The 27,151-nt window shown below is 34.3% G+C and overlaps 1 protein-coding gene across 5 annotated transcripts in view; it reads right to left on the bottom strand.

Annotated features, from left to right (window-relative positions):
- Nucleotides 1-728: 728 nt before the first annotated feature.
- PTBP2 (polypyrimidine tract binding protein 2) overlaps nt 729-27,151 on the bottom strand; it is a 66,153-nt gene continuing 39,730 nt past the window's right edge. For 2 of the 5 annotated variants that reach the window (XM_032217470.1, XM_032217472.1), the window contains 9 exons: nt 25,262-25,426; nt 24,820-24,930; nt 16,802-16,997; nt 6,705-6,829; nt 5,254-5,287; nt 4,756-4,848; nt 2,951-3,167; nt 2,772-2,849; nt 729-2,034 (listed from right to left, as the gene is read on the bottom strand). In XM_032217470.1, the coding sequence (XP_032073361.1) occupies nt 1,902-2,034; nt 2,772-2,849; nt 2,951-3,167; nt 4,756-4,848; nt 5,254-5,287; nt 6,705-6,829; nt 16,802-16,997; nt 24,820-24,930; nt 25,262-25,426 (1,152 nt within the window). In that variant the 3' untranslated portion in view covers nt 729-1,901. Of the gene's footprint in view, nt 2,035-2,771; nt 2,850-2,950; nt 3,168-4,755; nt 4,849-5,253; nt 5,288-6,704; nt 6,845-16,801; nt 16,998-24,819; nt 24,931-25,261; nt 25,427-27,151 lie in introns of all 5 variants that reach the window. The other 3 variants (XM_032217467.1, XM_032217469.1, XM_032217471.1) reach the window with 3 other exon arrangements.

Here is a 27,151-nt window from a genome sequence, read left to right as displayed (position 1 = left end):
TGCATAAATCTATCTTAAAAACAAAAAAAGATAGAACTTACAAGCTACGATAAAAAGTTATGTTTTTAAAGCTATAGATTATATAACAGGGTGGGAAATGTTTAATATCCATTTCTATAAGCAAAGTGGTTAGACTTCCAAATAAATAAAGTGTGTATGCTGTCCAAAGTATTATTTATTTGCACAGCATTTGGTTTTTATAGATCATAAATTCAGAAGTTTAAAAAAATCAGATTATTATGCTTTTCCCACCCTGACAGAGAATAAACATGAATTCAAAAGCACAGTGGAAGTGGGGAAAAAAGAAGAAAAGAGAGAAAAGGCAGCAGAGAAAGACAGAAGAGGTGAATACAGAGCTACAGAAGTGTTTATTGAGCATGCTACAGAGGCAAGCAGCGTACACATAAGAAGAAATTAAACAACCATCAAACCTCCCAACTTTGTTAGAAAATTAATTTTTAATTGTGCCGCTTTCAAACTATACTGAAATATTACATTTCTAAAGATGTAAAAACTCAACTAATAGAAAATATACATGACCTTTTTCTACATAGATAACACATAATCTATGACTCTTGGAACTAAATACATCAATTGCAAAAAGTATTGGTCATTTGAACAGAATCAGTAAAACAGCCCAGATTGATAGAGGAACTGTTTCCAATGAACTTTTTTTTCCTGTAGATTCTGAGCCATGTTTATAGTAAAGGCAGATCCATTTCTAGATATAAAATATTTTGAAGAGATTTATTAAAACTGAATATTACAATGCAAGGTAAATTAAGACTAAAGGCACATAAACTTTGGTCCCACCTGGTTGTCAGTTTTGTTTTTGTTTTTTTTATAAAGAAAACTGCCAAAAAATTATTAATCTTTCTGCAAAAGTTTGCAATACATTTTCTTCATCCTTGAAATACATGCACCAACTCCTGAACTAGCTAGATCAGTCTGAACATGCTCAGAAATCCACAACCATATTTCAAATTGTAATTACTAACTAAAAATGGCAATATATATTTAAATGCATGTAAGTTATGTCAACTTCAAAAAACATCTACAAAAAATATTCAGCCACAAACAAGACATTACTTAGTGCCAACATTTATATGATTCGCCCCAGAGTGTGTTTACAAAAAGGTTAAGACTTTATACAACTTTTTTCACTGAGGCTAAAAGCCACAGGAACTAACAAAAAAACAAAAGAATCACTTTCAGACTTTCAAAGAAATTAACTCTTTGCATCTTTGTAGTTCTGACTAAAGCCTATATTTTCAACTAAACTAAATCTGAAATACAAAGGCCATTTTTACTGAGAGAAAAAATAATATGCTGAGTTTCTCTTGGAGAAGAGCAACTGATTTTGTTTTTTAAATGTTTCATGGAAAACTGATAAATCCCAAACAGAAAAAAGCTTAACCCTTTTTACACACTCTTGCCTAATACATATTTGGCATAATCCTGCAGAAGTTAGGTGCAACAAATTCCTCCTGAAATCAATGTTCTAATTCTTGGATTTCAATGGAATAAATGCAAGCCTAACATTCACTGGACTGCACCTATTAATTCCCATATAATGTGCCCCAAACAACCAAATTTTTAACTAGTAAATGCAACTCTAAGTTTTCCTTCTTTAAGGCACGTATGTTAACTAAGTTGAAAAACTATGGGATTTCCTCAGAATCCCCTTTAAACAAAATGGTTTCATAAACATATGCAAAACCAGCAGATAATATCACTGCTTCTTCCTTGCAAATCCTTTTTCATTTCATTTATACATAAACAATCAAGGAATGATAACAGCATGAAAAACAGATGTCCATCTCTGGTCCCCGCTTTCCCGAACAGTCATAGATGACAACACTAAACAATGTGATACAACCTTATTATTTTGATATCTCACTTCAAATGGTTGATTTGGAAAAAGAAACTCTCAGATGATGATTTTCTCCAAGATTGTAATTATGCAGATCAATCAAAGCCTGGATAGCTTCTTCTACTGTTGACATCTGAAGAAGGGCCATCTTGTGATCTCTTCTGGAACAAAGCAATGAAATTAGATACGAAAACAATACAAGGAAGTTTTAATATAAAACCTATTCTTACCAAGGACAGCTACTGCAATGTGCTCTACATGGGGCTGCCCTTGAGGAGCATCCGGCGACTTCAGCTAGTGCAGAACGCAGCCGCGCGAGTGATTGCGGGTGCCCCCCGATTCACCCGCATAACACCTATCCTCCGCGAGTTGCGCTGGCTACCTGTCGATCTCCGGATGCGCTTCAAGGTGCTATTAATCACCCATAAAGCCCTACATGGCAGTGGATCTGGATACTTGAGAGACCGCCTTCTGCCAATTACCTCCCTACGACCTATAAGATCCCATAGATTAGGCCTCCTCCGCATTCCATCGGCCAGCCAGTGTCGGCTGGCAACTACAAGGAGGAGGGCCTTCTCAGCAGTAGCCCCGACCCTTTGGAACGAGCTCCCCGTGGAGATTCGTACCCTCTCCACCGTCCAGGCCTTCCGCATAGCCTTGAAGAACTGGCTCGCCCGTCAGGCCTGGGGATAAGAATTGCTACCCCGCCCGAATGATGAATGAATGTTGCTTACTATTTTTATTATATGTTGTTGTCTTAATATTGTATTCCCCTCTCCCTGGTTTTCTGTGAGCCGCCCTGAGTCCCCTCAGGGAAAAGGGCGGCCTACAAATGCTAATAAACCACTAAACCACTGCTACCTCATTTTAAATGAAGTTTCAAAGAAAATGTGCTTACTGAAAAAATTTAAATGCTTTCACAGTGCCTCCAGTATTACCAAACAACATGCGCAGGTCATCTTCCGATACTGACGGTCTAGAAAAAGAAGTAAAAGAGAGAAGAGAAACAAGAAAGAATTAAAAGCTACATTTGGCTTTTACATGAATTTTTCAAGGAATTTTCTAGCCAAGACTTACGGAATATTAGATAAATGAAGAGTTGCAGATGGAGGAAAAATATTTTGAAAGTTTTTTGAACCAGGCTTCTTGAAACGATGAAGAGGTGAATTGCCAAAATCTTTTGTTAAGCCTTGGTCATCGAGACCTTCTCGAGGTAGCTGAACTGTTTGATGTTTGGAAAGAGTGACACGAATAATCTTGCCATACATTTTCTGCCCATTAAGATGGCTCATAGCTAAACAAAAATAATGAAGATTATGTGCTTTAGTCCTTATAACAATTTAATAATATAACTTTTTGATATCGTTATTGTTTTTAAAATGAGCCTCTAGTGGCTCTTTGTTTTATTAAATGAAGACATGAAAAAGATGCAATTTTTTTTCATCTGCCCAATATCAAAGTTATTTGAAATACTGGAGATTTCTCAAAGAGTAGTTTTTTAAATTTTAAAAAACTAATAGAAAAACAATTTAAATAATAAAAATAGCATAGTATATTCAATCTTTCTCTTTCTTTCTTTCTTTCTTTTTCTTTCTTTCTCTCTTTCTTTCTTTCATCTATCTATCTATCTATCTATCTATCTATCTATCTATCTATCTATCTATCTATTTATCCTATCTATCTATCATCTACCTACCTACCTACCTACCTACCTACCAACCAACCAACCAACCAACCAACCAACCATCTACCTATCACCTATCTATCTACCTATCATCTATCTACCTACCTACCTATTTTTCATGTATCTAGACTACCCATGAACTCTAAAATAAAATAATTAAATTTAGTATTTACGATTCCAGTGGATAGTGATATCTAATCTCAATCAAAGTAACATAATATAGAAATCCTTGGAAAAAAGGAATGTCTTAAAATGCCTAGTACTGAAAAGAGATTAACAAAGAAGCCTGGCCTTCCTATTTGAAAAGGGCATTCAATAAGCAAGACCTTGCAGGCAGGAAGGTTGATGTCTCTGTTTTACATTCCAAATTTTCCACGGCTGTCTAAAACTCTTTTTTTGTTGAATTATTACTGAATTTCAATGAATTTCTACTTAAAATCAAAACTAATTTCTAAGTTTCATTCACATCACTGTATATTCAGTAAAGAAAAAGGAAAAAAAAAGACTTATTTAATGTAAAAATCAGATGATTTAATTTCTACCAGTAATTAGGCAGATCAATTTTATGATACAAATCTAAAAAGACATGTTTCAGAACTTTATTTTATTCAAACAGTAAATGCATTTTTGTAAGTTGGTGCATTTTGGAGCAGAATCAAAAAGAATTATATAACATGACATGTACATAAAAAATTACTCTCCTTCCGCTTCTTATAAATAAGATTATGTTTAACATAAGTAGGTAAATTAATGAATTACTCTCATTAGTCTCATTCCCTTTCTTAAAGATAAAATTATTGTTAATGCAACCTCGGAAGAAAAGAGCATGAATCTGCAATATTCTGTTATTTAACTATCCATCCATCACAGGTGCAGCTTTGCAATTAATAAATTACCTCATAGGTACAGAGAGTTGAGATCTGAAAAACCGAAACATCCAGAAAAAAAGTCTGTAGCTGCATCCACTGAAAAGTAAATTTGAATCCTGACATTGTACTGTCCGATTGAACAGCTTCATGTTCAGAAAAAAATTATCTATCTGTAGAACGTATGAGGCAACTTTACAGACTTTATTCATCCCAACAGAAATCTTGCGGTTTTATAAACTGTGACATATGAACAGTTTCCCAAATAATTTTAAGAAATACTGAAAACCAAGAATGAAATGGAAGAGAAAAAAAAAACATGTTAATCTCACCAAGCTGTGACTGGTTTCCATCAGCCATCTGTATAAGAGCACTGTCTTTCTTATTGTACAAAATCTTCACACGTTGTACATCCCCATAAACACCTTTTTAGGATTAGAAAAGTAACCCAAAAGAAACAGTATTTTAAATATAGCTAAACAGAATACGTTGAAACATCAATGAAACATTCGGACAGATCTTTCACTTCTTCCAGCATTCACACAAATGAATAAGAAGAACAAGATTTTGAATAGGTGAATTTTGAAAAAAGGAAGACATTTTTGATATACCCTCAAAGCTATGAGAATGGTTTTAAATAAAAGACCATGCAAAATAAAATCACATGCATTAAAAGAAAAGTTTGCATCTATGGAGTTTAAAAATAGCAAAAGAAAAATAGCAAAAGATTTACTGTTCAACTTTAAGCCAAACTGCTAGCTATAAATAAGAATTAAGGTGAAACAAATAATTAAATCAATAATAAAAGTATAGTGCTAACGATAACATACCGAAGAGGGTAAACAGACTTTGGGGCGTAACCATCTTTAGAAGGAGAGAAGAGCAAGCAGCATAAGACAAGAAGAGAGAAGAGTCGAGGAAGAGCGGAGATGAACAGATCATCCATAACGAAGGGTGGTTCCCGCAGAATGGTGAGGTGGTCATGGATCATGGTTCAAGGCGGTTAATTGGGGCAAGTTGGTCCGAGGAACATTTTGTTCAAGCACAGAAGCAAGAACATAGGGGATGGAGACAGGGGTGTAGACAAGGAATGCAAAGGATAGGATAGGGGAGGGTGTGGGAATTTGGGAAGAGACAGGGAAAGGGTAGGTGAGCACACAGGGAGAAGATGAAATGGGGAAGGGAAACAGCAATGCAGAAGAAAAATAAGGAAGTGGGGAACAAAAAAAAATAAAATATAGGTCAGTACATAGGAAATGCAGGAATTTGGTCAGAAAATGGTTGGTTTATGTATTGTACAAGAAAAACTGAGTAAAATGTAGTCACCCAAGACAAAATATGGGTAAAGTACATCCATATCATACAGTAAATTACATTTCAATAGAACATGAAAAAAACATGCAATAGAAACTTAAAGGAAAAAAAAATCCTCTAAACCTTAACTGCATAAGCATGTCTGGTTATGAAATGCAGGGAGAAGTCTTTCAAATGGCACTCTGATTCAAGCATTTTAACACGCAAGACTATGAATGACGAAAATGAGAGAAGTATAATGGTTCAATATTAAAACAGAGGCCAGTCAAATGGAACACATAGTCAAAGTAGACAAACCAATACAAACTATCCCACATTTCATACCAGCTCCCACAGCAAGTCAAAGTAAAGATCCAAGGCAATAAAATGCAAAACTGAAAGTAACTCAGACTTCAGAGTTAAGGAAATAATAAAACAAAGGTGTTCTAAAAAGGAGACAAAATGAATAGCAACCGCAAAAGAAAAGAAAAATTACTAAGAGAGATTGAAGAGTGCTGCATCAAGATCGCTGGGAGGAACCTTCAAAGAAAAATTTGTTAGAGTTTTTCACATAGATTAATACAACAAAAAGAGCAGAGATGTGTAAGCATGAAATGAATAAGCAAAGGAACAACGATAACAACAAAAATAGCAGTTTTATTAAATTCTATATTTCAAAATGGAGCACACTCAGAGCTACAAAATAAGCAGAACATGCAGTGTTTACTCTCTCTAGTTTTTTTTAAAAATGAAATGTAGGTAGCCAAGTAGGAAAGGGTTATTTTAAAGAGGCTATACCTCTAAAATCAAAAGTATTTAACAATATAGAATATACTGGAATCCAGCCATAACTCAATCTGAAGTAACATGAATAAATAAAATCTTAAGATATGGAAGCAAGCTCAAAATAAGAACGTACATAAGAATTTAAAAATGAAGCATGATTTAAAGAAAAAAGAATGCTGAAGAGAGAGTAAGATACACTAACCTCTTCATTTAAATTGCTAACCAAAAGGACTGTATTGCCACCAGTTGAAACTCCAGGCATACCGACACGGCCAGCTGCCGCCGCCGCATTTGGAATCCCCAAAGGACTCAGCGCTCCTGGAACAGCTGCAACAGGAAGCCCTAATTTTAAAATAAAGCATATTTTACGAAACACACACAAGTCGCTCTAATATAGCCTAATTAATGCTCCCATTGCTGAAACCAATTCTTTATGATAAAGAGACACTATGGCAGTGTTCTCAACCTTGGCATCTATAAGATGTGTAGATTTCAACTTGCAGAATCATCCAGCCAGCATCCTCTTCAACTGACTAATATAAATCGAAGCAAATGATGTTATTTCTTTTACAACAAATCCAGATTAAAGCTTTTTTTATTTTTTTTTTAAAATCCCTTCTAACAAAGGGGAGGGGAAAAAAAACCCTTTAATCAATTTGAGTTTGAAGCATTTTTACCTACATATTCTATTGGAAAAAAGTAACAAATAACAAAGGGAAGAGAATATGCATTTTTGTATTTCACCATTCCTCAGAATTTAATAAATGAATAACTTTATTAAACAACTTCTTAATCTGCAAACTGCCCCAAATATACTGCAAATTATCTACCAGAAGTGATGGAAAGCTCACAGATATATAAACATCAAACTGTACAATGGACAATCACCCTTCTTAATTTTGAAGTCATCATTGCCAGTCCTGGCACAATGCCTTCTAAAGAAAAACCCTCTATCTAAGGTTTACAAACCATATTCCATGACAATATTTCTCTAGAATAGTTTATTCACAATTATCGGTCCTAAGTGTGAAATAAATCTGTATAAGTACCTTGTAAAATTATGATTCAGTATTGCAGAGATTAACATAAAAATGTGCCTGTGCTGGGCATCTTTTGGTATTGAGTGAAAAAACTACTTGCAAATAGTATCAAAGTCTGGTGATAATGGACTATGCACTAATGAGTATTACTAGGTACCTAGTACTAGTGCCATAGCCTACTCCATCCCCCAATTTAAAAGCAATAACTCCCTCCTCAAATCATGATATAAGCTTCTTTATGTATGCTAAGTTTTTTTTAACAAGGTACCATTACAATTACCATTTTTGTAATTTTAGTTTATAACATTCCTGTTATAAAGATGAATCCTTTGCCAGGAATGATGTTTTTGTTTCAAACACTACATATTCTGACATCTTATATGTCATTTAAGCAATGGCAGAAAGTTCTATTGAAGTTTGTATGGCAACAGAATTAAAAAAAAAAGGTTAAATATTAAATACTCCAAGATGCTGTCATGGATCTGCCTCTGGACCCCTCTCCAGACAGACATGAATTTGGAGGAGGAGACGGATGAGTTTGAGTGAGCAGACGACAACCCGGAGCTGAGCGATGGTCTCGATCGGGGCTGGGAGAGTGCTAGCCTGACAGAGAAACCGCAACTGGGTGGATTGGATGAGCCACAGGTTGAGACAAACGAGGCAAGCTGCAGCTGCAGTTAAGATAGCCAGGAGGCTCCAGGTAAGGACCGGGAGCAGCTGCCACCCATTAGCAAAGAGAAGGAAGTGAAGTCCACATGTCCTCCTGATCCAAGGTCACGTAAAAGGTAAATGTTCTCCTCGCACATACTGTATGTGTTAGTCGTTCCCAATTCTAGGGGGTGGTGTTCATATCCGTTTCAAAGCCGAAGAGCCAGAGCTGTCCGAAGACGTCTCCGTGATCATGTGGCATGACTAAATGCTGAAGGCGCGTGGAATACTATTACCTTCCCACCAAAGTGGTCCCTATTTTTCTACTTGCATTTTTTACGTGCTTTCAAACTGCTAGGTTGGCAGAAGCTGGGACAAGTAATGGGAGCTCACTCTGTTACACGGCACTAGGGATTCAAACTGCTGAACTGCCGACCTTTCTGATCGACAAGCTCAATGTCTTAGCCACTGAGCCACTGCATCCCTTCCTCCCAAGGTCATGTAGGGCAAAGGAGACAGGCACAATGCCAGTCAGCTGGATTATTTGTGAGGAGGAATCTCGTGAAGAGTCGCACTAGTGTCACCTACTTAATCCCACCCCGAGGAATTGAATGTTGCTGCAGAAATGTGCCCAGTTTCGTGCCTTGTGTCTTCATGCCATGTATCCTGACCCATTTGACTTGTTTTGTTGGACTTTGTGTGTAAACCAGCAGTTCTCAACCTGTGGGTCGGGACCCCTTTGGGGGTCGAACAACCCTTTCACAGGGGTCATCTAAGACCATCGGAAAACAAAGTAATTTTATGGTTGGGGGTCACCACAACATGAGGAATTGTATTAAAGGGTCGCGGTATTAGGAAGGTTGAGACCCACTGATGTAAACCAATGGACTCGGTTTACCCAGTGACTCTTGCCATGCTGAGCTCAGAATCCAAACCTGCACATCGTGGGTGCATTCTGAGGACCTGTTTGGTATTGAATAAACACCTTCGTAGAACTCTTGCTGTATATGTGTGGAATGGAGCAGCACAGACGCAAAGCAACAAGGAAGAGTTGAATTGCCACCTTGATTTTGTATTTTGCAACCTGCTATTTGATTTGGATGAGAGCCAGGGTCTCCTGAGGTGTAAGAGAATTTTAAAATTAGAGGAGCACAATCTGAGATTTGGATGGCCTGGGTTTCTTTTTTGGTATGATAAACTTAAGGTTAATGTAGATCTTAAGAATAATTATATGAGAACCATCATGCTGAGAATGTGGAATAGATATAAACCCAGACTGTGTCCAAAAATGTCTTCAGGGATCTCAGCACAAGAAGCATTTTATAGAAGAAAAAAGAACAGCAAGCAAAGAGGCTAACCTATTGAGAGGTTTTTAAGACAAGAGCATGGAGAATATAAAATGAAATTAAAAGAACAGCTGCCTGTAGAGGGATTTAATTTTCAATGGTTTTTGTATGTACAATGAAGAGAAAGATTTAAGGTAGATATGACCTTTGGAACTGAAAAGCAGAAGGCAGACTTTGTATTTAAATTCTGTAAAAAGATGAACATATAATTGCTAAAATATATAAACTTTTATTTAACTGTAAAACAAAAGAATACGTGAAAGAATGCATGATAAAGAACTATGGACATAGTGTATTGATAAACTGTGAGAAAAATGTGGTTAAAAGTTCATACATTTTACTTTTTTTGTTAGACAGGATTTGTTTTAACACAAGAGATAAAATGATTGCTACATGACTTCAGAAAAATTGTATAGTAGATATAAAGCTACTTAAAATTTATACTGGAAATGTGGACAAAAGGTCACTGTATCATGTGGTATACTTGTAAAAAAAAGCCAGAAAATTTTGGGTTCAAATATACACAATGATGGAAAGAATTTTAAAAACTTAATATTTGATTAGTACCAGAAATTTTATTTGTGCTGAGATTAATGGACAATTAGAAGAGTGCTATGGAAAGCTATCTTTACATATGATTACTTTTTGTGTAAGACTATGCACAAAAACATATATATATATATATATATATATATATATATATATATATATATATATATATATATATATATATATATATATATATATATATATATATATGCATATTTATTTCAAAAAAAAATCCATAATGAATGTATTTTGGAATCATAATAGAATTTCCGAACATGGGTAGATTGATAAGCAACATTTCTTTATAAATCTCTTTCTCTCCCTCTTTCTCTTTCTCTCTTTCCTTCCCTCCCTCCATAACCGATTTATATACTATTAAATGGATCATATAATTCAGTGATTGGAGGTCCAAGACTATAATTGCATAAATAGTTATTTGACTAATAATACAAGATATAGATAGATAGATAGATAGATAGATAGATAGATAGATAGATAGATAGATAGATAGAATCATAGATCTGCATGTCACAAATTATACAAATCCTTCACTGATACAGAATGCTAAAATCAAGTGACATATTACTGTCTTTACTTAATATGTCATGATCACAACATACCCCAGGTTTTTGCTTTGGCCAGTGAACAATATGAGATTTAGTAGCCCATCATGATTTTAGATATAATGCTTGGATGAAAGAATAAAAATAAAATAAATATATCAAAATGTCATAACTGAACACTCAATAAAATCATATAATTTCCCATGGACATCTATTATACATCATTGTATTTTTAGAAAGTTCATGGAATAAGTAAGCAGTCTCTAGGATGAATGATGAAACTGTCTGGGCCATGTTTCTTGGGAATATATACAGAGGGCATTACATTTGCAAAGCTGGTCTATTGCATCCCATAAATATAACTCTGGCTCAGACTAAAGCAAACAAAAGTAAACTAACCTAACCAAAAAACCACTCATTTCAAAAATGCCACTTGTCAAAATAATATGAACATTAAATTTCAATACTTGGAGACCAAATGAGATGAAGAAAGAAGTAACAAATGTTTATATAATCCTCAGTGGGGGGACTGTAGGGATAGAAAATGATCCAAGAGTTGATCTCTTTAAAAAAGCTGAAATCATAATACACCTGAAAAGAGTTCAAGAATGCAAATTGAATCGTCACATTGGTCAGAAGCAATAATGTAAAAACTGGTGAACAGGTTTCCAAACTCACATAGATTTAAAGTAGTAGAAGAGGTACAACAAGGAGACCTCTAGATTTTTATTCATAGCAGCACATTTGACAAGCAACTAGCCTTAATGAAATATGGATTCATTGCTAACTAGAAATAAGATTGTTATTTTTCTTCCTCACAAGCATATGACAATTCTAAAACGAAACCGCCTGAGTTGAGGCTTTGCCTTTAATAGAACATTTATTTCAGCAATCCAAGTAAACTTGAAGGAACATCTCAAATGCCACTTGTGTAACTGCCTTAACTAGGCTGGAAAATTCTTTGGGGGAAAAGGTGATATAAGAACTGCCGTGTCCTTATAACCAGTCCTTCCTCTCTGTCAAGAAACAGATAATGGAATTCACTTTCTGCACGCAAATCAATAAAATTCTTTTCCATTCAAAATGGGACTTGGCAATTTTACCTATTATTGAAACATGGCTATACTTAGGAGATTACTATTTTGTATATTCTGGGAAAAATGAGGAAGCTACCAAGAGCAATGTTTTTTTGCTCAAGATATTATGTTAAAAATTCATTATGAAATTAGCAATATCTATCTAAATATCTCTGTTCCTTTTTTGCTTTTGGGTACACTAGTGGATACTAATCTTAAAAGCTAAATGATCTCATGTGCAAAGCAAAGATTCTTCTTCATCAGTTTAATGTAATATAAAATTGACTGGGATTTCCACCCGCAAAAATACCAAATTTCCTTTTTAGTAAATACACTCAGTAGGTATGTGACTCTTAGAGATTATATGATGAAGACTCTTAACTTTCTGTATTGCAAACTTGAGATTCAGTTTGTAGTTTCATAGACACTACAGGTAGTTCTCCACTTACAACAGTTCATTTAGTAACCATTTGAAATTACAATGGCACTGAAAAAAGTGACTTATGACTGTTTTTAACACTTATGACTGTTGCAGCATCTCCATGGTCATTTGATCAAAATTCAGATGCTGGCAACTGGCTCAAATTTATGACAGTTGCAGTGTCCCGAGGTAATGTAGCCATGTTTTGTGATATTTTGACAAGCAAAGTCAATGGGGAAGCCAGATTCACTTAACAACCACATGACTAACTTAACAACCACAGTGGTTCACTTAACAAATGTGGGAAGAAAAGTAATAAAATGGGTCAAAATTCACTTAACAACTATTTCATTTAGCAACAGAAATGTTGGGCTCAATTGTGGTCATAAGTTGAGAACTGCCTGTAGTTCAAAGCATATAAAGTAATGAAACAAGCTTCTGTCCCTGACCCAATTTATGGGTCTCCACTTTCTGCACATTGTATTGGGTCACTTACATATAGACAGTATTTATGAAGTGAGAACATGTTGACTTCAAGTTATCACTGTTTTTGGGGGTGGTTTTTGTTATCTATCCTCACCTCAGCCTAAACCCACATCAACAAAAGATCTGGTCCTGCAACAGAACTTTTCTAGCTCACGTCCACATAGCAATTTACTAGATTAACATAAAACAATCCCATCTCCAAAATTAGATAGGAGAGTTAAACTTCATCAAAATGCCCTTCTATCTCTAAATAGGATCTTGGGGCAGATTTCAGCAGAGACTTAGATAATAAAAGTCACTGAAGAAAACAGATTAACAAATTAAAAACCTAATAGGTCATAAAGTGTCATGAAAAATTGTGGCAACAATTGCATACAGTCGATGTTGAATGCATTGGGAAGGAGGCATTATTAAAATAGCTGGTTAAGTGATAATTAATGAGTTTTTTCTTACTTGTTCAAGACTGTAATCTTTAGCTACTTTTGTAATTCAACCCCTAATGGTACCGTTCTATCCTCCAGTGGAAATAAATGTCAATTGTTAAATGACTTTTACTATCTCTCTAATTTTTTATTACTAAGCATGTGAATTTCTTTTGCCTAATTGCACAGAAGAGTCTCAACTCATCAGAAAAAATAGCATAATTTATTTGTCTACACTAATAGATCAAATGCTTATTTATCCTCTAATTCTATAGTCCTAATGGAAAAGATATTCTTGTCCTACATGTATAATTTCCAAATCACTTACTCAGGAAGATTCTGTAGTATTCCTTCTCTCAACTAAACATTACCTGCACTATATGGACTCTCACAGCAGTTTGACTAAAAGAAGCTTATTCATGTAAAATATAAATGGGATTTCTAGTGATAAAAGTATCCAAAAGTATCCACCTTGCAAAGATTTAAATTTACTTTTGGTTCTGAATGTGCAAACTTTTAAACACTTTCTCACCTCAAGACTAAATTATGGCACTATCAAAATGTTATTGTTCTTAAGTTACAAGCAGAGAACTAATATAGTGTCACAGTCAGTTTTCCTCCGTGTGATTTTCTTCCATAAAGTACAAAATGTATGTCAGTAAAAGAATCAAGAACTCTTCCTAACAAAACACCAGAAAGCAAGCTTTTCTATTTGTTGAAGAGCTTTTTTTTCCTCTACAAAAACATAAGAAAGCAGATTGAAATTTATCCAATTACAATCAATGAAAGAACAGACCATAGAAATACATATGAAGAAAGACCATGGTGTAACATTTACAGTTTTAAACTGAAAATCAGAAATAGTACCTTACATGCATTACAAATCTCAAAAAATTAATTTCTTTAAGTACAGTGATGCTCTTGTTTTGGCCCCAAACGTAATATTAGAAACCAGCAGATATGGATAACACAGCCCCTAACCATTTTTTTTTATTTACTTCAGTATCATTAATGCCAAATCTCAGATGGTTGGAAAGATCAATGTACAGGGCTCATGTATACTGACTTACTCATCAAAAGACCATTTTTGCTTTTATATTAAACAGGTTTTGACAAATAAATGCAATAAATATAATTAGATTTCATGCAGAATAACCTATAGCCATACTCACAGTTTACTGTGTTTTCCCTTGAAGCAATATTTATCAGCACAAAGCAAAAATATATTTAATTGCCTTTTGACAATACAATTTATTGCTCCAGTGAAGATACTGACTGAATTTGAATTATTGTAAGCAATGAGATTCTCCTATCCCAACCATATATACAACTGACAGAGAAGCAAAAGGAAGAGGGAAAGAAGTAATAGTTCTCATCTCTTGCAGGAACACAAAACTTTAAAATCTTTTTGGAAAATAATAATACAAAATGTAGTCTAGTCAACAATGCAAGACTAGAACTGGCTGGTTGCTAATTCGTTTTGAAGTGCTGCTATTCATAACATGGTACCTGAAGGATTTGCTTAACTACCTGAAGGATTTGTCAAATTACACACAGTTCTGTACAAATGTTATCACTTTCTAGTACAATGCTCTGTTGTTGATGATCAGACAGAAAGATTTCTCATCATGACATCTTACATCTGGAGTCCCATCTCCACAGAAACTTACCTGATAAATTATGTTAAAATTGTAGGAGAAAATAACACCAGCCATTTCAGCATGTTTAATAGTTGATATAACTATCTAGTGTTCTTAATTTTTATTCTTTTTATTTAATTGTTTTAATTGTAAGCTAGACAAGAAGTTTATACTTGAAGGTGCTTAGGTCTCCTACATAAATCTTTCACATTTCTTCAAATTGTTGAACTGGAAACGATTTCTGCTGGAATAATCTGTTCAATTCTATAATGCCTGGTTCATATCAGTAAATGATATACATCTTTAGAATGAAAACTGCTTTTTCAAATGGTTGTGTCAGGAACAGCAGTTTCAAATGACAGAAAGGAAAAGGGAAAGGCAACACTAAGATTTTTTTTCTTTATTTTTGTGACCAATGCCCTGTATTACATCAACTGAAAATAATCTATTCTATTAGATTTGTTACGCCAATATTTAACTGGAGAGCCTAAAATTAGCTTGCTAATTTGATAAAGAGTCAGGTGAACTTGAACATTTATTTTCACTTACATGCTCTAAAATAGAGCAAGTCTGTAAGACCTTTTTGATCCCTAATATAAAATATTTTGATACGTTACCATAAAATTGCTAAGGTTATTTATTGATAAATGCAGTTCCTCATTCAACATGTGTATTATCTCAGTTCATATGCCCTACATCAACAATACAGCATCATCTGTATCATTTCTGGATGATATCACTGCGAGAATATGATTTTATTATATAGATCAGAGATTCTGAATTGAAAATGATAATTTAGACTACTGAATTAAACCTTTCATTTAGTGCAGGAATTAAAATGAATAAAATAAGTTTTTAATATATGGCTATGCTACCACTTGAACACAACCACAAAAAGATAGCCCATTATCTCTCTAAATAACTGACTCTGTCGAATTACTCTTACTCTCAGGAGATTTTTCTTAACATGCAATTAGGATCTGCTTTGCTATGTACTGTACTATGGGATGACAGACAACAGGCGCTGGTTGTCTTCTATGTGACATCCCTTCAAATTCTTAATGAGTGCTATTATATTCCGCCTTACTATTCTTTTCTTAAAGCTGAAAATTTTCAGTTCCCTTCATTGTTTCTTACAAAATGTAGTTTCTGATTCCCTATTCACACATGCTTGCTGCCCTTCTCTAGATGCATCCAATTTGTCTGAATACTGTATTTTCTAAAGTATGATGTATCATTTTTGAAGTGTAACATGACAAATGCAGAATGGAACATTCTTATGATTTAGGAATTTATGATTCCTGATCCTATGACTCATGATTTAGGAACTATATCGTGACTGACCATGTGATATTACTGGTTTAGACTCTATAATCGTAAGATATCTCCCCCCCCAAAAAAAAAATGTAAACTAGGTACTACTAAAATGTGTGCATTTTTTAAAAGAAAACACTGCAGAATATTTAATGCTTTCCAAATTTCATTTTCAGCCTGTTCCACTAATCTATCAAGAATTTGGGAAGAAGGAAATCTAGAAAACTCTTTTCTAAGAAAAGCTATGTTTAGTATTACTTTTGTTTTGATTTTCAGTGAATTAGATAATTTAATTCAAAAGTGAGTGCTTATTTTTATTCTATATTTTTAAATCTTATATAGATAATAAAACTGGCCAATGTTCATGGCCAATTCTTTTTTTTTTTAATATCATACATAGATAACAAATTGGCCAATGAAAATACAAGGGACCGTGTAGAATAGGATATGTGTTAACATTCATTCAACAGATTCTGGATGATGCATTAAATTAATGCAATGTTAATAAAAGTACCTTCCAAAATGGGAAACTTATTACCTGAATATCAGAAGCAGGTACTCAGATTGAAAAGACTTGAAATGATATAAATAAGTAATTGCTTAAGAAAGAAAAGAAAAAGCGGTGAGAACAGTAATCAAATAATGTTATTCTTAGGAACCGATTAATTCAATAAGCTGATTCATGTGTTTGTGTGTTTGTGTGTGTACATAAACCACAAATGACATCTAGTTTATAAAGCACCACTGAACATATAGTACAAACAACTAAGAAAGAGGAACAAACAAAATCATACCTAGAAGTGAAGTCTCCTTTGCAAATGCAGCAGCAATAGCTGGATCCAAAGCTGGCTGACCATCACCAGATGGAAGGTCAGGACGAGTGTAATCTCTACTTTTATCATTATTATACTTTACATTCAAGTTGACCAATTTGGAAAAATCAATCCGTAAGGTACAGCAAGCATTATAAATATTCTGACCATCTAATGCCTGGAAAACCAGAAATATGGAATAAGATGATACAGCAAAATTTATAAAAGAAAATTAAATGTCCACTGAAATTAATCTCAAAATATTTTAAAATGTTTATATCAACTAGATCTTGCTTTATTTGTCTCTAAACTGGCAAGTGACATTTCCTCTCATGATATAAAGTTCCAACTGATACAAATGCTACTTAATCAGACTGTTTCCAGCTATTATTTTACCAATCTGCATTATATGGTGTCTCATTGAATTTTTCCACATCCTCCTTTAATACCTTTTCCTCTCAATTTAGTAGAAAGGCCTTATCTCAATAATTATTTTACTCTCATTTTCCAGAGACATCAAACAATACATGGTAAATCCCAATGTCATTTTTAAATGTTTGGCAGAGGTTGGAATGAAGGATTTCATAAGGAGCCAACTTGGTTTCTAGGATAAGTAGGCAGAAGCAAAGTTAAAGTTCCTACTAAAGAAATATGTGCTTCAGTATTTCTAGCAATCTACCCACTTGGAGCTGGCTTAAGAATAAGGCTAAAGAAAGTTAACTATCAGAAAATAAATTATACATTATTTATTTATACATTATTTATACGGATGTAACTACCTACCCATAACATTTTATAGATTTATTGTTAGAAGATTAGGAAATCAGGATAGAATAGTCAAATAGTTGGAGCAGTTTCAGAAACCAAATAAAAAGAGAGAATATCACAAGAGGTGTTACTGCTCATGACAAATTCTCTTCTTTTCTGTTATTACCAAATTTATAAACACCAAAAAACTGGGCATGTAATTTTATTGTTATAGATAGATGGACAGATTCTTATCATTTGCCCCAAAAGGAGAAAATAAGACAATACAAAAGTTACAATCCATACTATCATATAATTGTCACTATACTGTAGTTTAAGAAAATTAAAACTATGAAACATTTGTACACTGGGTATTTTTTTTATAAAACAGCAACTGGCAATAGATCCCCATTTCTTAACAAATAAGGGATGTAAAAGAAACCATAACTCCTAAAATGGCAGTTGTAGACATGAAATGTAGCAGTCCATTAAGATTACCTAAATCTAAGATCAAACATATTTTAATTACTTTATTCTCATCTTTATTTTTTCTAACAAAACAATCTTAAAACACTTAAAAAGTAAAATACAAACTAAAAAGAAAAATATATTTATCAACAGTCATTGGTTTACTAGAGAATTCACTACTATATTACGATATTATTATAAGATATCACAATCTCTGCCATAGTAACACATATTGCTGCGTTATTTGATTGGTAGAAAATATTGCCTTTTAAGATCAAAACATATATACATGTCTAATCCCAAAGTATTATAGTGAGAATACACTCTGTGATCTTAAAAAGCAACTGAAACAGGAGAAAATATAGTAATAATAGTTGAAATCCCTATGACTTCAGCTACCCTCCATTTGTTAGATAGATAAATATTCTGGTTTCGACTGATACATAGTATTTCTAGATATAAGAAATTAAGTTGTCTTGGAATGACTGGGAAGTTCCTACAGACAAACCAAAGCAATGAAGAATTTATTTTGAAATGTTTAGCATCTGGTGCTAAAGTAATTTGTTGAACAATTACTTTGGTATTATTAAATTCAACACATTTTAATATTTAAGCAGCTTCTTAGAATTGAAAAGTATAGATAAAGAGAATAATCACTTCAGGATGCGTAAGATAATTTAAAGTTTTGAAAGGTCAGATGGTATAGATAAATTAAAATGCCATGGGAACAGCATAAAGTGGTATTCCACACTATCCAAAATATTGAGAAAATATGTTATTTTAATATATCAGAACCAAAAAATAAATTTAGCCATTTATGGATATAAATAAATGGATAATATCACAGAGCAGCTGAATTTGGAGCTTTATGGTCTTCTTTAAGAAAGATGTAGATCCATCCTTGATGGTGTAGGATGATGTCCTACAATTCCAAATCACATCACCACCACTCCAAGCAAAAACCAGGTTTAGTGTGTGACACCTCTGCACCTTACTGCAATGTCAAGCCTGCTATAAATTAAGATGCTGGTTGCCACGGCTGCCACAGTGGGTATGAATTCAAAAAGTGCCTCTGAATCTGTACCCAGGGAGGATATGTTGAAATCCCTCTGGCCATAAGCCTGGAGACCGCAGATGGCAACCTGGAGAACGCATCAAGCAGCACAGGCAGAAAAACAGTAGGGACCTGGTCAACAACAGCAATCCCAACTGATCCCTAAGGCCTAGCGTCCCAACTAGAGTCTCCCATCTGCCTATTTCTGGGATAGCAGCACTGATGACCCTCAGAATTTTGCAAAAGACAATAGTAAAAAGCTATCTGAAGCCTTGTTTCAACTGTTTTATACGTTTCTAACACTGGTGTATTTAAATATTATTTTAGATGAACCACACTTTTTTCCCCCTTAGGAATAATTGATAATGTTATTAGAACTTGATTGTATTTTACAACAGAAACTATATTGCAATTATCTAACAAATGAACTAAAGGTCAAGATACGAAAACAGGTCTGTATGCAACTGAGCAAAAATGATGTTTTTATCATGAGGGATTTAAAGTCATTATAATTCATCCAATTAAACTCTATAAACAAGCTTGTAATATTTTCCATGTACAAGAATTATGCTTAGTTAGAATAGCATGACAACCTTATAGAGGATTTAAAATTTTATTAAAATTTTAGCCATTAACTAATCCACCATTAGAATAGAAACACCGGGGTAGTCTTTGTAGGGCTAGAGTAATTAAAAATGAATACAGTTGTCAGAACATTTAATCAGCAATAATTAAAATAATATCCTGATTACATATTTCTAGATCCAAAATAAATTATGAAGATCTGGTATTCAACCTTATTATAATCATACTGGTAGACCTGAACTTACGACCACAATTGAACCCAACATTTCTGTTGATAAGTGAGACAATTGTTGGGTGAGTTTTTTCAGTAGACATTGAAGGTCATGGTTGTCATGTCAGTGGGTGAGTGTGGGTGGTCATGTGAATGGGTAGGCATGTCACTCCTACCCAGTCACATGACAACAACCCAGCCACACCTACCCAGGTTTTGTAGCTGTGTTTTCTATGGGAAATGGGTCATGGGTAGGCGTGGCCAACTTGATTGGTCTCACCCTTAGGAAATCTCTTTTTAGTCCAACTGTCAATAAAATAGCACAATAAAATAGCACTGTTCCAGTATTTAGAATAGAATAGAATAGAATAACAGAGTTGGAAAGGACCTTGGAGGTCTTCTAGTTCAACCTCCTGCTTAGGCAGGAAACCCTTCATACCACTTCAAAAGAATGATTATCCAATCTCTTCTTAAAAACTTTCATTATTGGAGTATTTACAACTTCCGGAGGCAAGATGTTCCACTGATTAATTGTTCTGTCAGGAAATTTGAGGGGCTCCTATAAAAATGAAGGAGTCAATCTATTTTCCAAAGCACCAAAAGGCACAACAAGAAACAATGGATGGAAACTAACCAAAGTGAGAAGCAACCTAGGACTAAGGAGAAATTTCCTAAGGGTGAGATCAATCAACCAATGGAATAGCTTGCCTTTAGAAACTGTGGGTGCTCCAAAACTAGAGGCTTTCAAAAAGAGTGAGGGAAGTACACCCCAGAAGGACAGTGCCAGGCACCACTAAAATAATGTAGAAAACTTAAAATAGCCATTCCCCCTTTAAAAAAAGCAAACAAACCCCAAAACAAACACAACAGCTGAGAAGGAAACTAAGAACAACTGCTCAAGCTAACTAAAGCCTGGGTATGCTGCCATTAACCCTTCCAACTCTATTATTCTATGTTATCTATGTTCTAAATTGAGTGCTTCAAAGCAGAAGCAATACAGCTGGCTGGACCACACATGCATTAAATTCACGGCCTATATGATCAAGCCGCATCATTGTCCCCAGTGTAGCCAACACTGCAGCACCTATAAAAGGTCTTGGGAAACTCCAGGGAGTATCAGCTGATCACAGAAGTGTTCCTTAATACTCTTTATAATGAAAATGTTTGCAATCTTGTCCTTCTTCCTGAACGGAAGAGGTTATTACCATCCCTAGATGGGTGATTGATGGGTTTCCCTGCCCTGCATGGCAAATGCAACTGTTAAGTGGAGCTATTAACTGAAGGGAGAGAGAAGAGGAAAAAACCCTCACTTGCACTTTATTTTTAACCTGTTCTCCGAACTCATAAGCAATTAACTAATGGTTTGGGCAAACTGGTGAGAACCGGTTGAATCCCACCTGTTTGTGTGCATATGTGTGAATGTTTGTATGTCTACGCAAAATACTTCCTTGATTGTGTTATAGCCAAAATAATGTTGAAGATGAGAGAAAGTTAGACATTTGAGAAGTGTGAGGAAGGAAAAACCTTACAATAATCACTATTTGTAAGGTCACACAAAGTTATTTTTCAACGGTTGAATTTGTTCCCTTGAGATCCCCTGAGCACATTTCAATTTTAGTAATATCAAATGGTTGGTGCTGATATTGATAGGAATAATTACCATGTTGATATAGTATATATATTCTAGGGATTGACCCCTAGGAAGAGACAACTTGTGGAGTTTTTATTTAGTGTCCAGCTTGCCTCCCATTGACAATGGTTTACCAAGCACTAAACTGAACCGTCTGCCACAGGTGACGTACAATTCGTTTCCTAAGTACTCCTGGAAACAATTAACTTCCATTAGACACCAGAATTGGACTATCCAAATTGGTTCTGTTGCCTCAGAAAGGTCATAAGTGGTTCTCATATATACACAACTATACAATAGATGCACTAAAAACCTTAAAATGTATTGTTCAACAAATTATAAAACAGAAGAGATGACACATTAAAATGATCTGCCTATTTGAAGACAATAAAATACAATTTTAACAAGCATAATGGTAAAGACATTGAAGACAATGTAAGTTCTTCCCAAGGTTAAAACATGCATGCAGGTTTACTCACAAAAAATTAAGAAATAGTTTCAAACAATTCTGGATCAAAACTCATAGGGACCAGTGTCTTCTGACAGGAATTTTTGTCCTTTATCCCTCCTTATGCAGAGAGGCTTTTACTACCCTCACTGCTACAAATATGAAAGTCAAAACAACCATTATCCACCTCACTCAAACCTCACAGAAAGTTACAGCTAGAGGAAAATTGAAGTGAAAAAAGGCAAATCTATTCCTGATATCCATGTTTTTATTCCCTACAGATACACAAAGTTTAATCTGAGATGTTTTTATTATACTATGACCTAATTTTAGAAAATGAAACTAATTTATTTGTTTTGGTGGCTCATACAAGCTAATGATAAATGCTTCTTTACAATGTAATTTTTAAAGAGTAATTTATGATATAAACACACACACATACACTCATAAATTAATATAATAATGGAGGGAGGGAGTCATTGTGAGAAAAAAAATAGAACAATTGGTGCCGATATTCACCTTTGCCACCTGAATAACATGCTAAAAATAACCAGTACTTTATAGCAGGAGGTTGACAACAAAGTTATTTTCATCAGACTTTTCAGAAAAAGTTTTTTAAAGTTTTCCTTATTAAATTTTAAACACCTCTGAAGGCCATATTCTGATATAGATTATTTGCAAAAGAATTTTTGCTATTAACCTTTATAAGTAAGAAACCAGTGAACACATTTGATGATTTCTCACCTGAATTATATTTGACCCCTGTCAACTGTTGTATATTTCATTTTTATTTTACTTATTTATGAAGAAAATGTACATGACCACCCAATTTACTCATGATGACTCTGGGCAGCTTATTTTATACTCTGGAGGCAATCTTATTTTTAATTTTTTGACCTTATATCTACATTTTTTTCTTTCTGTACCTACATCTCTTCATTAATTCAGTTAAAAAGTACACATTGTTCAAAGTTTTAAAATAGTGCAACCAACGGATTAACCAACATTGCGCGGATACAGGCGGATACTCTTAATTTTTCAGGTTTGGTAGAAATGCTATTTATTAAATTTGCATCCTCCACAATCTGCAATATCTCTTGGAGATTTACAAGAATCATATATATTACTGCAATATTGTACTAAAGATAATAGTCTACTGATTGATGGTAAATTCATGTGTAATATAAAATATATTCTCAGGATTTCACCAGCAAGTCCTAGAAATAAAAGTGGCACAAATAGGTACTAAATATGAATTATCTCTGAAAAATTAATTGCAAATGAAGCTATTGTTTATAGTAATGGCTACAGTAAAAAGTAAACATTATTTCTAGTGGTATCAAAATCCAAATTACTTTGCTTTCTTTCTCCCATCCAAAGTATGCCAAAAGCTTGAAGCTTCTCTTTTTTGAAAGGAAAAACCATTGCCATCTGTCCCTAATTATGTAACAAACTGGGCTAGGATTAGGTTGGCTGCATCTGAATTTTTGCCAGAATTAGATCTTACATGTATATTATTCGAAAGTTATTTTCCTGTGAAATTTTAATCAGTTAAAAGATCGTCCAGTACAAGTAGCCATCCCAATAATTTAATTTTGACTATGTTATGTATAGTACTCCAGAGTTATTCATTTTGTTATAAAGTAATTTAAAAATGAGAAAGTGTTATTCAAGAATCACTGCTATGCCACAGATATTACATAACTATGTAAATTGGAATTATAGAATCCTCTCTTGAAATCTGTATTAAGATATTTAATTTTCATTATTTAACTTTTGGAGACGTAACACACGGTATAAGCGTGCAAAATTCAAGGCAATGTCTTTTCTCTAGTCATCTTAAATATAGCCTATTACATTATTTCCTAACACCAGAGAGAGTCTTCATTTAATAATTCTGATTGGGACCAATATTTCCATTGCTAAGTGAAGGAGTCACCAGCCAAAAATATCCTGTAACTATACCTCTTAGCACTGATAGTTCTGGTTGTGATCATTAGGCATGGACTTTGCCTTTAGGTGAGGATCTCATGTTTCTCCTGCTGTCCTGCACTCACCTCTGCTTTACCCCCCCCCCGCCCCTTTCAACTCTACTGTCCTGCCTATCAACCTGATCACCTCCAGCTGATTTTCTTTCTCTCACTACTGAGGGATGCTCAACTGAAGCAGCAAGGCCTTTGTAAGGAGTGCAAATGGCCAAAAAGCAGAGATGGGAAGGGATGGGGAGGAGATAGGCAGCTGCTGCAAAGAAGATGGCAAAAGTCAAAGGGGGGGGGGGGCAATAGGGGTGGTAGAGTGCAGGGTATCCAAAAGAGCATAGATGGGGGAAACAGGTAGGTGAGAATTGTAAATTTGTCATTTTGAATTACACTTCGAAAAGCCAGAACAGTGCAAAACAGTGGTGCTACATGGAAAAGATAGGATATACTCATTATTATTCCTGTTACTGTATTCTGGATTAACTGTAATTTTCAATTTTCAAGGGTGGCCCGCACATAAAGTACCTTAAATAGTCCATGCAGAGTCCACACCGAGCACACTGTAATAGATATATTCAAACTAGGGACTATGACAAATTGCTCGTAACATTTTATCAACTATTCTTCAACAAAGCAAAATAGTGGCTTATCTTGATATGAGAGACATATGAAACTACACTATCTGTTTTGATCCAGTATAATAATTAAGAAGTCACCAAAATTTGCATTTAAGCTAAAGTCTATATAGGATGACTTATTTATAATTTAAAGTTGTGTCCATTCTATCCAACAAAACAAAATTTTGAAAAAGTACTGTCAATAGATACATATATACTTATTTATATAGGCTAAAGAGAAGTATTTGAAATCATACTTACAAGCTTTGCTTGTTGGGCATTTACAGGATCACCATATTGTAACAATGCTTGAAACTGGTTGTTTTTTGTGAAAGTAATTATTTTCAAGACTGCACCAAATTTAGAGAATATCTGTTGGAGGGGGAAAAAGTAAATGAATATTCATATATTCAATAAACATATACATAAAGCATACTGTGCTTTATTAGAAGACAAAAATGGGGTGAAATATCATCTTTTCATTTCTACTAGGTCTGCTGCTACCCTTTGATTCTTTCTTCATGTCACTTAACAGATTACTTGTTGTATGTCCACTGCAACCATCAATCTCAGGTAGGAGCAAAAGCCCTGATCTTGCTTGCTTGCCACTAAATTGGGAATCATCATCATATTAGCACTGTCGTTTTCTGGCTAATGAACCATGTAAAAAAGAGAATGAAAATTACTCATAAAGACAACTTACTTGGTGAAGAACATCAAGAGTTACTGGGTAATACATGTTGTCAATAATTATTCTAAGGACTGGACTCTGAGCTGGAGTTACTGCACTCTCACTAACAGTAGTTCCACTTATGGGAGTATTTGTTGTCTGTACAGCAGTTACTGCTTGCAGGACAGCTTGAGCTCGCTATATGCAAAGAAAAAGAAAAAAATAATGCATGTGGATTAAGTTTAGAAATCAATATATTCAATAATTGCCTCAAACCATGCTGAAAAATAAATTAATCACAATAAGCAACTCTTAACCGACTATATCTAACCAAAGAAATATCACCACTCACATTAGCGGAAGAGAAGCTAAAAGTCAATTATGCATTAAGTCTGGTTGCTCAAAAACAATAAATTAGAACTATACTGAAGGGTTAGCGACTAGTAAATAGAAAAAAAATCTAGAACATATTGTAGATTTACAAGCATGCATGTTTGATGTTTGTATTTCTTCCCATGGGCATGGGACCCACTGTTCTGCAACCTATTCTGTAAAGAAAATGGAGAGAAACAAGCAAAATACTGCCATTTTTTGTAAGATACTCTCAAAATCTATAATTTAAATTTTTAGTAATCTATTTTCTTGTAAGAAAATATTTATAGAGAACAAATCTTTAGGGCATAATTTTATTTGTTAAATCTGTTTTTTTATTCACCTTTTCATTGGAATAGTTGGTTTTTGCAATAATCTTATGAATTAATATCCCTCATTTTTTACCAGATAAACGACTTGGCCCCCCAAAAAAATCACATTAATTTTAATCTCCTTATTTAAAAAAGAATTCTAAACAAAAGCTAACATTAATGCAGGAAGTCACTGTAAAACAAAATCTAGAACAATTACAAATGAATAGAACTCTAACATTTATTACAATGTGCAAAGGTTCAAAGAAATGAAGTTCAATTCAATGAGACTTCCATTATCTCAACAAAGCAGATCAAAGTGAAGGCCTTTTTCAAAACAGCAACTAAATGACATGCCTTCAAAGTGCTTTATATTTCAAAGTGCTTTGCAGATTTGATGGCTTTTCTTCTGCTTCTGGGGTTGCATCCTTCAACTTTCATTTTCATATATGGAGCACAGTAGTAGTTGAATTCTATGATGAACTCTATGACTCAGATACTGGCACACGTATATTTTGTTTCCTTCAACTCTCCACTTGATTAACAGACTAAAATGGGCCATGCGAAGCATTGCAGTGTGTTTCTGGGAGTCTGGGAGGGTGAAAACGTGATGTAGGGAGGGCATGGGAGACCAAAAACAGCCCCCTTTTTGGTGAAAATGGGATGTGTGGAGTGCTTCTGGGGGCTGGAGAGGGTGAAAACACAACGCTTGTAGGGTTCAGGAAGCCAAAAATGCCTGTATATAGTGTATAATACGCACCTAAATTTTCACCCACTTTTAGGGGGTGTCTTATACTCTGAAAAATATGGCATATACAGGTGGTTTAAAAATTATTACCCTCTCCCCTACACAAGGTCATCTGTGGTTAAGCCAAATGCAATTTTGAGGATGTGTTTGGGCATCTAGGCTTATTTTGCAAGCAAGTATAGTAAATGTTTGTCATACATTTTATTATGGGCAATGACTTTTATGGTAGGGAAAGCCAGATTTTCAAACTGAGGTAAGACGAATTATGTCTTTTTCTCTTTCACCCTTCTGGACATTCCTGGTAGCGCTGAAGATTCAGCTGCAATCTCTTTGTTCCGATTAGTAAATGCTTTAAGAATATTTGAATCAGTATCAAGAAAAATAGACTAGCCTGATCTGTGTAATGCCAATTTAGTTAAAAGAAAAGAATGGCATTTTGTTAAATATATTTGGTTGGGAACTTGAAGCTGACAGACACTGCATAAATGCAAT

The sequence above is a fragment of the Thamnophis elegans genome, chromosome 5 (genome assembly GCF_009769535.1).
Source record: "Thamnophis elegans isolate rThaEle1 chromosome 5, rThaEle1.pri, whole genome shotgun sequence".
Classification (NCBI taxonomy): Eukaryota; Metazoa; Chordata; class Lepidosauria; order Squamata; family Colubridae; genus Thamnophis; species Thamnophis elegans.
Note: the sequence above shows the minus strand (reverse complement) of the source record. Positions and strands in the feature narration are given on the sequence as shown.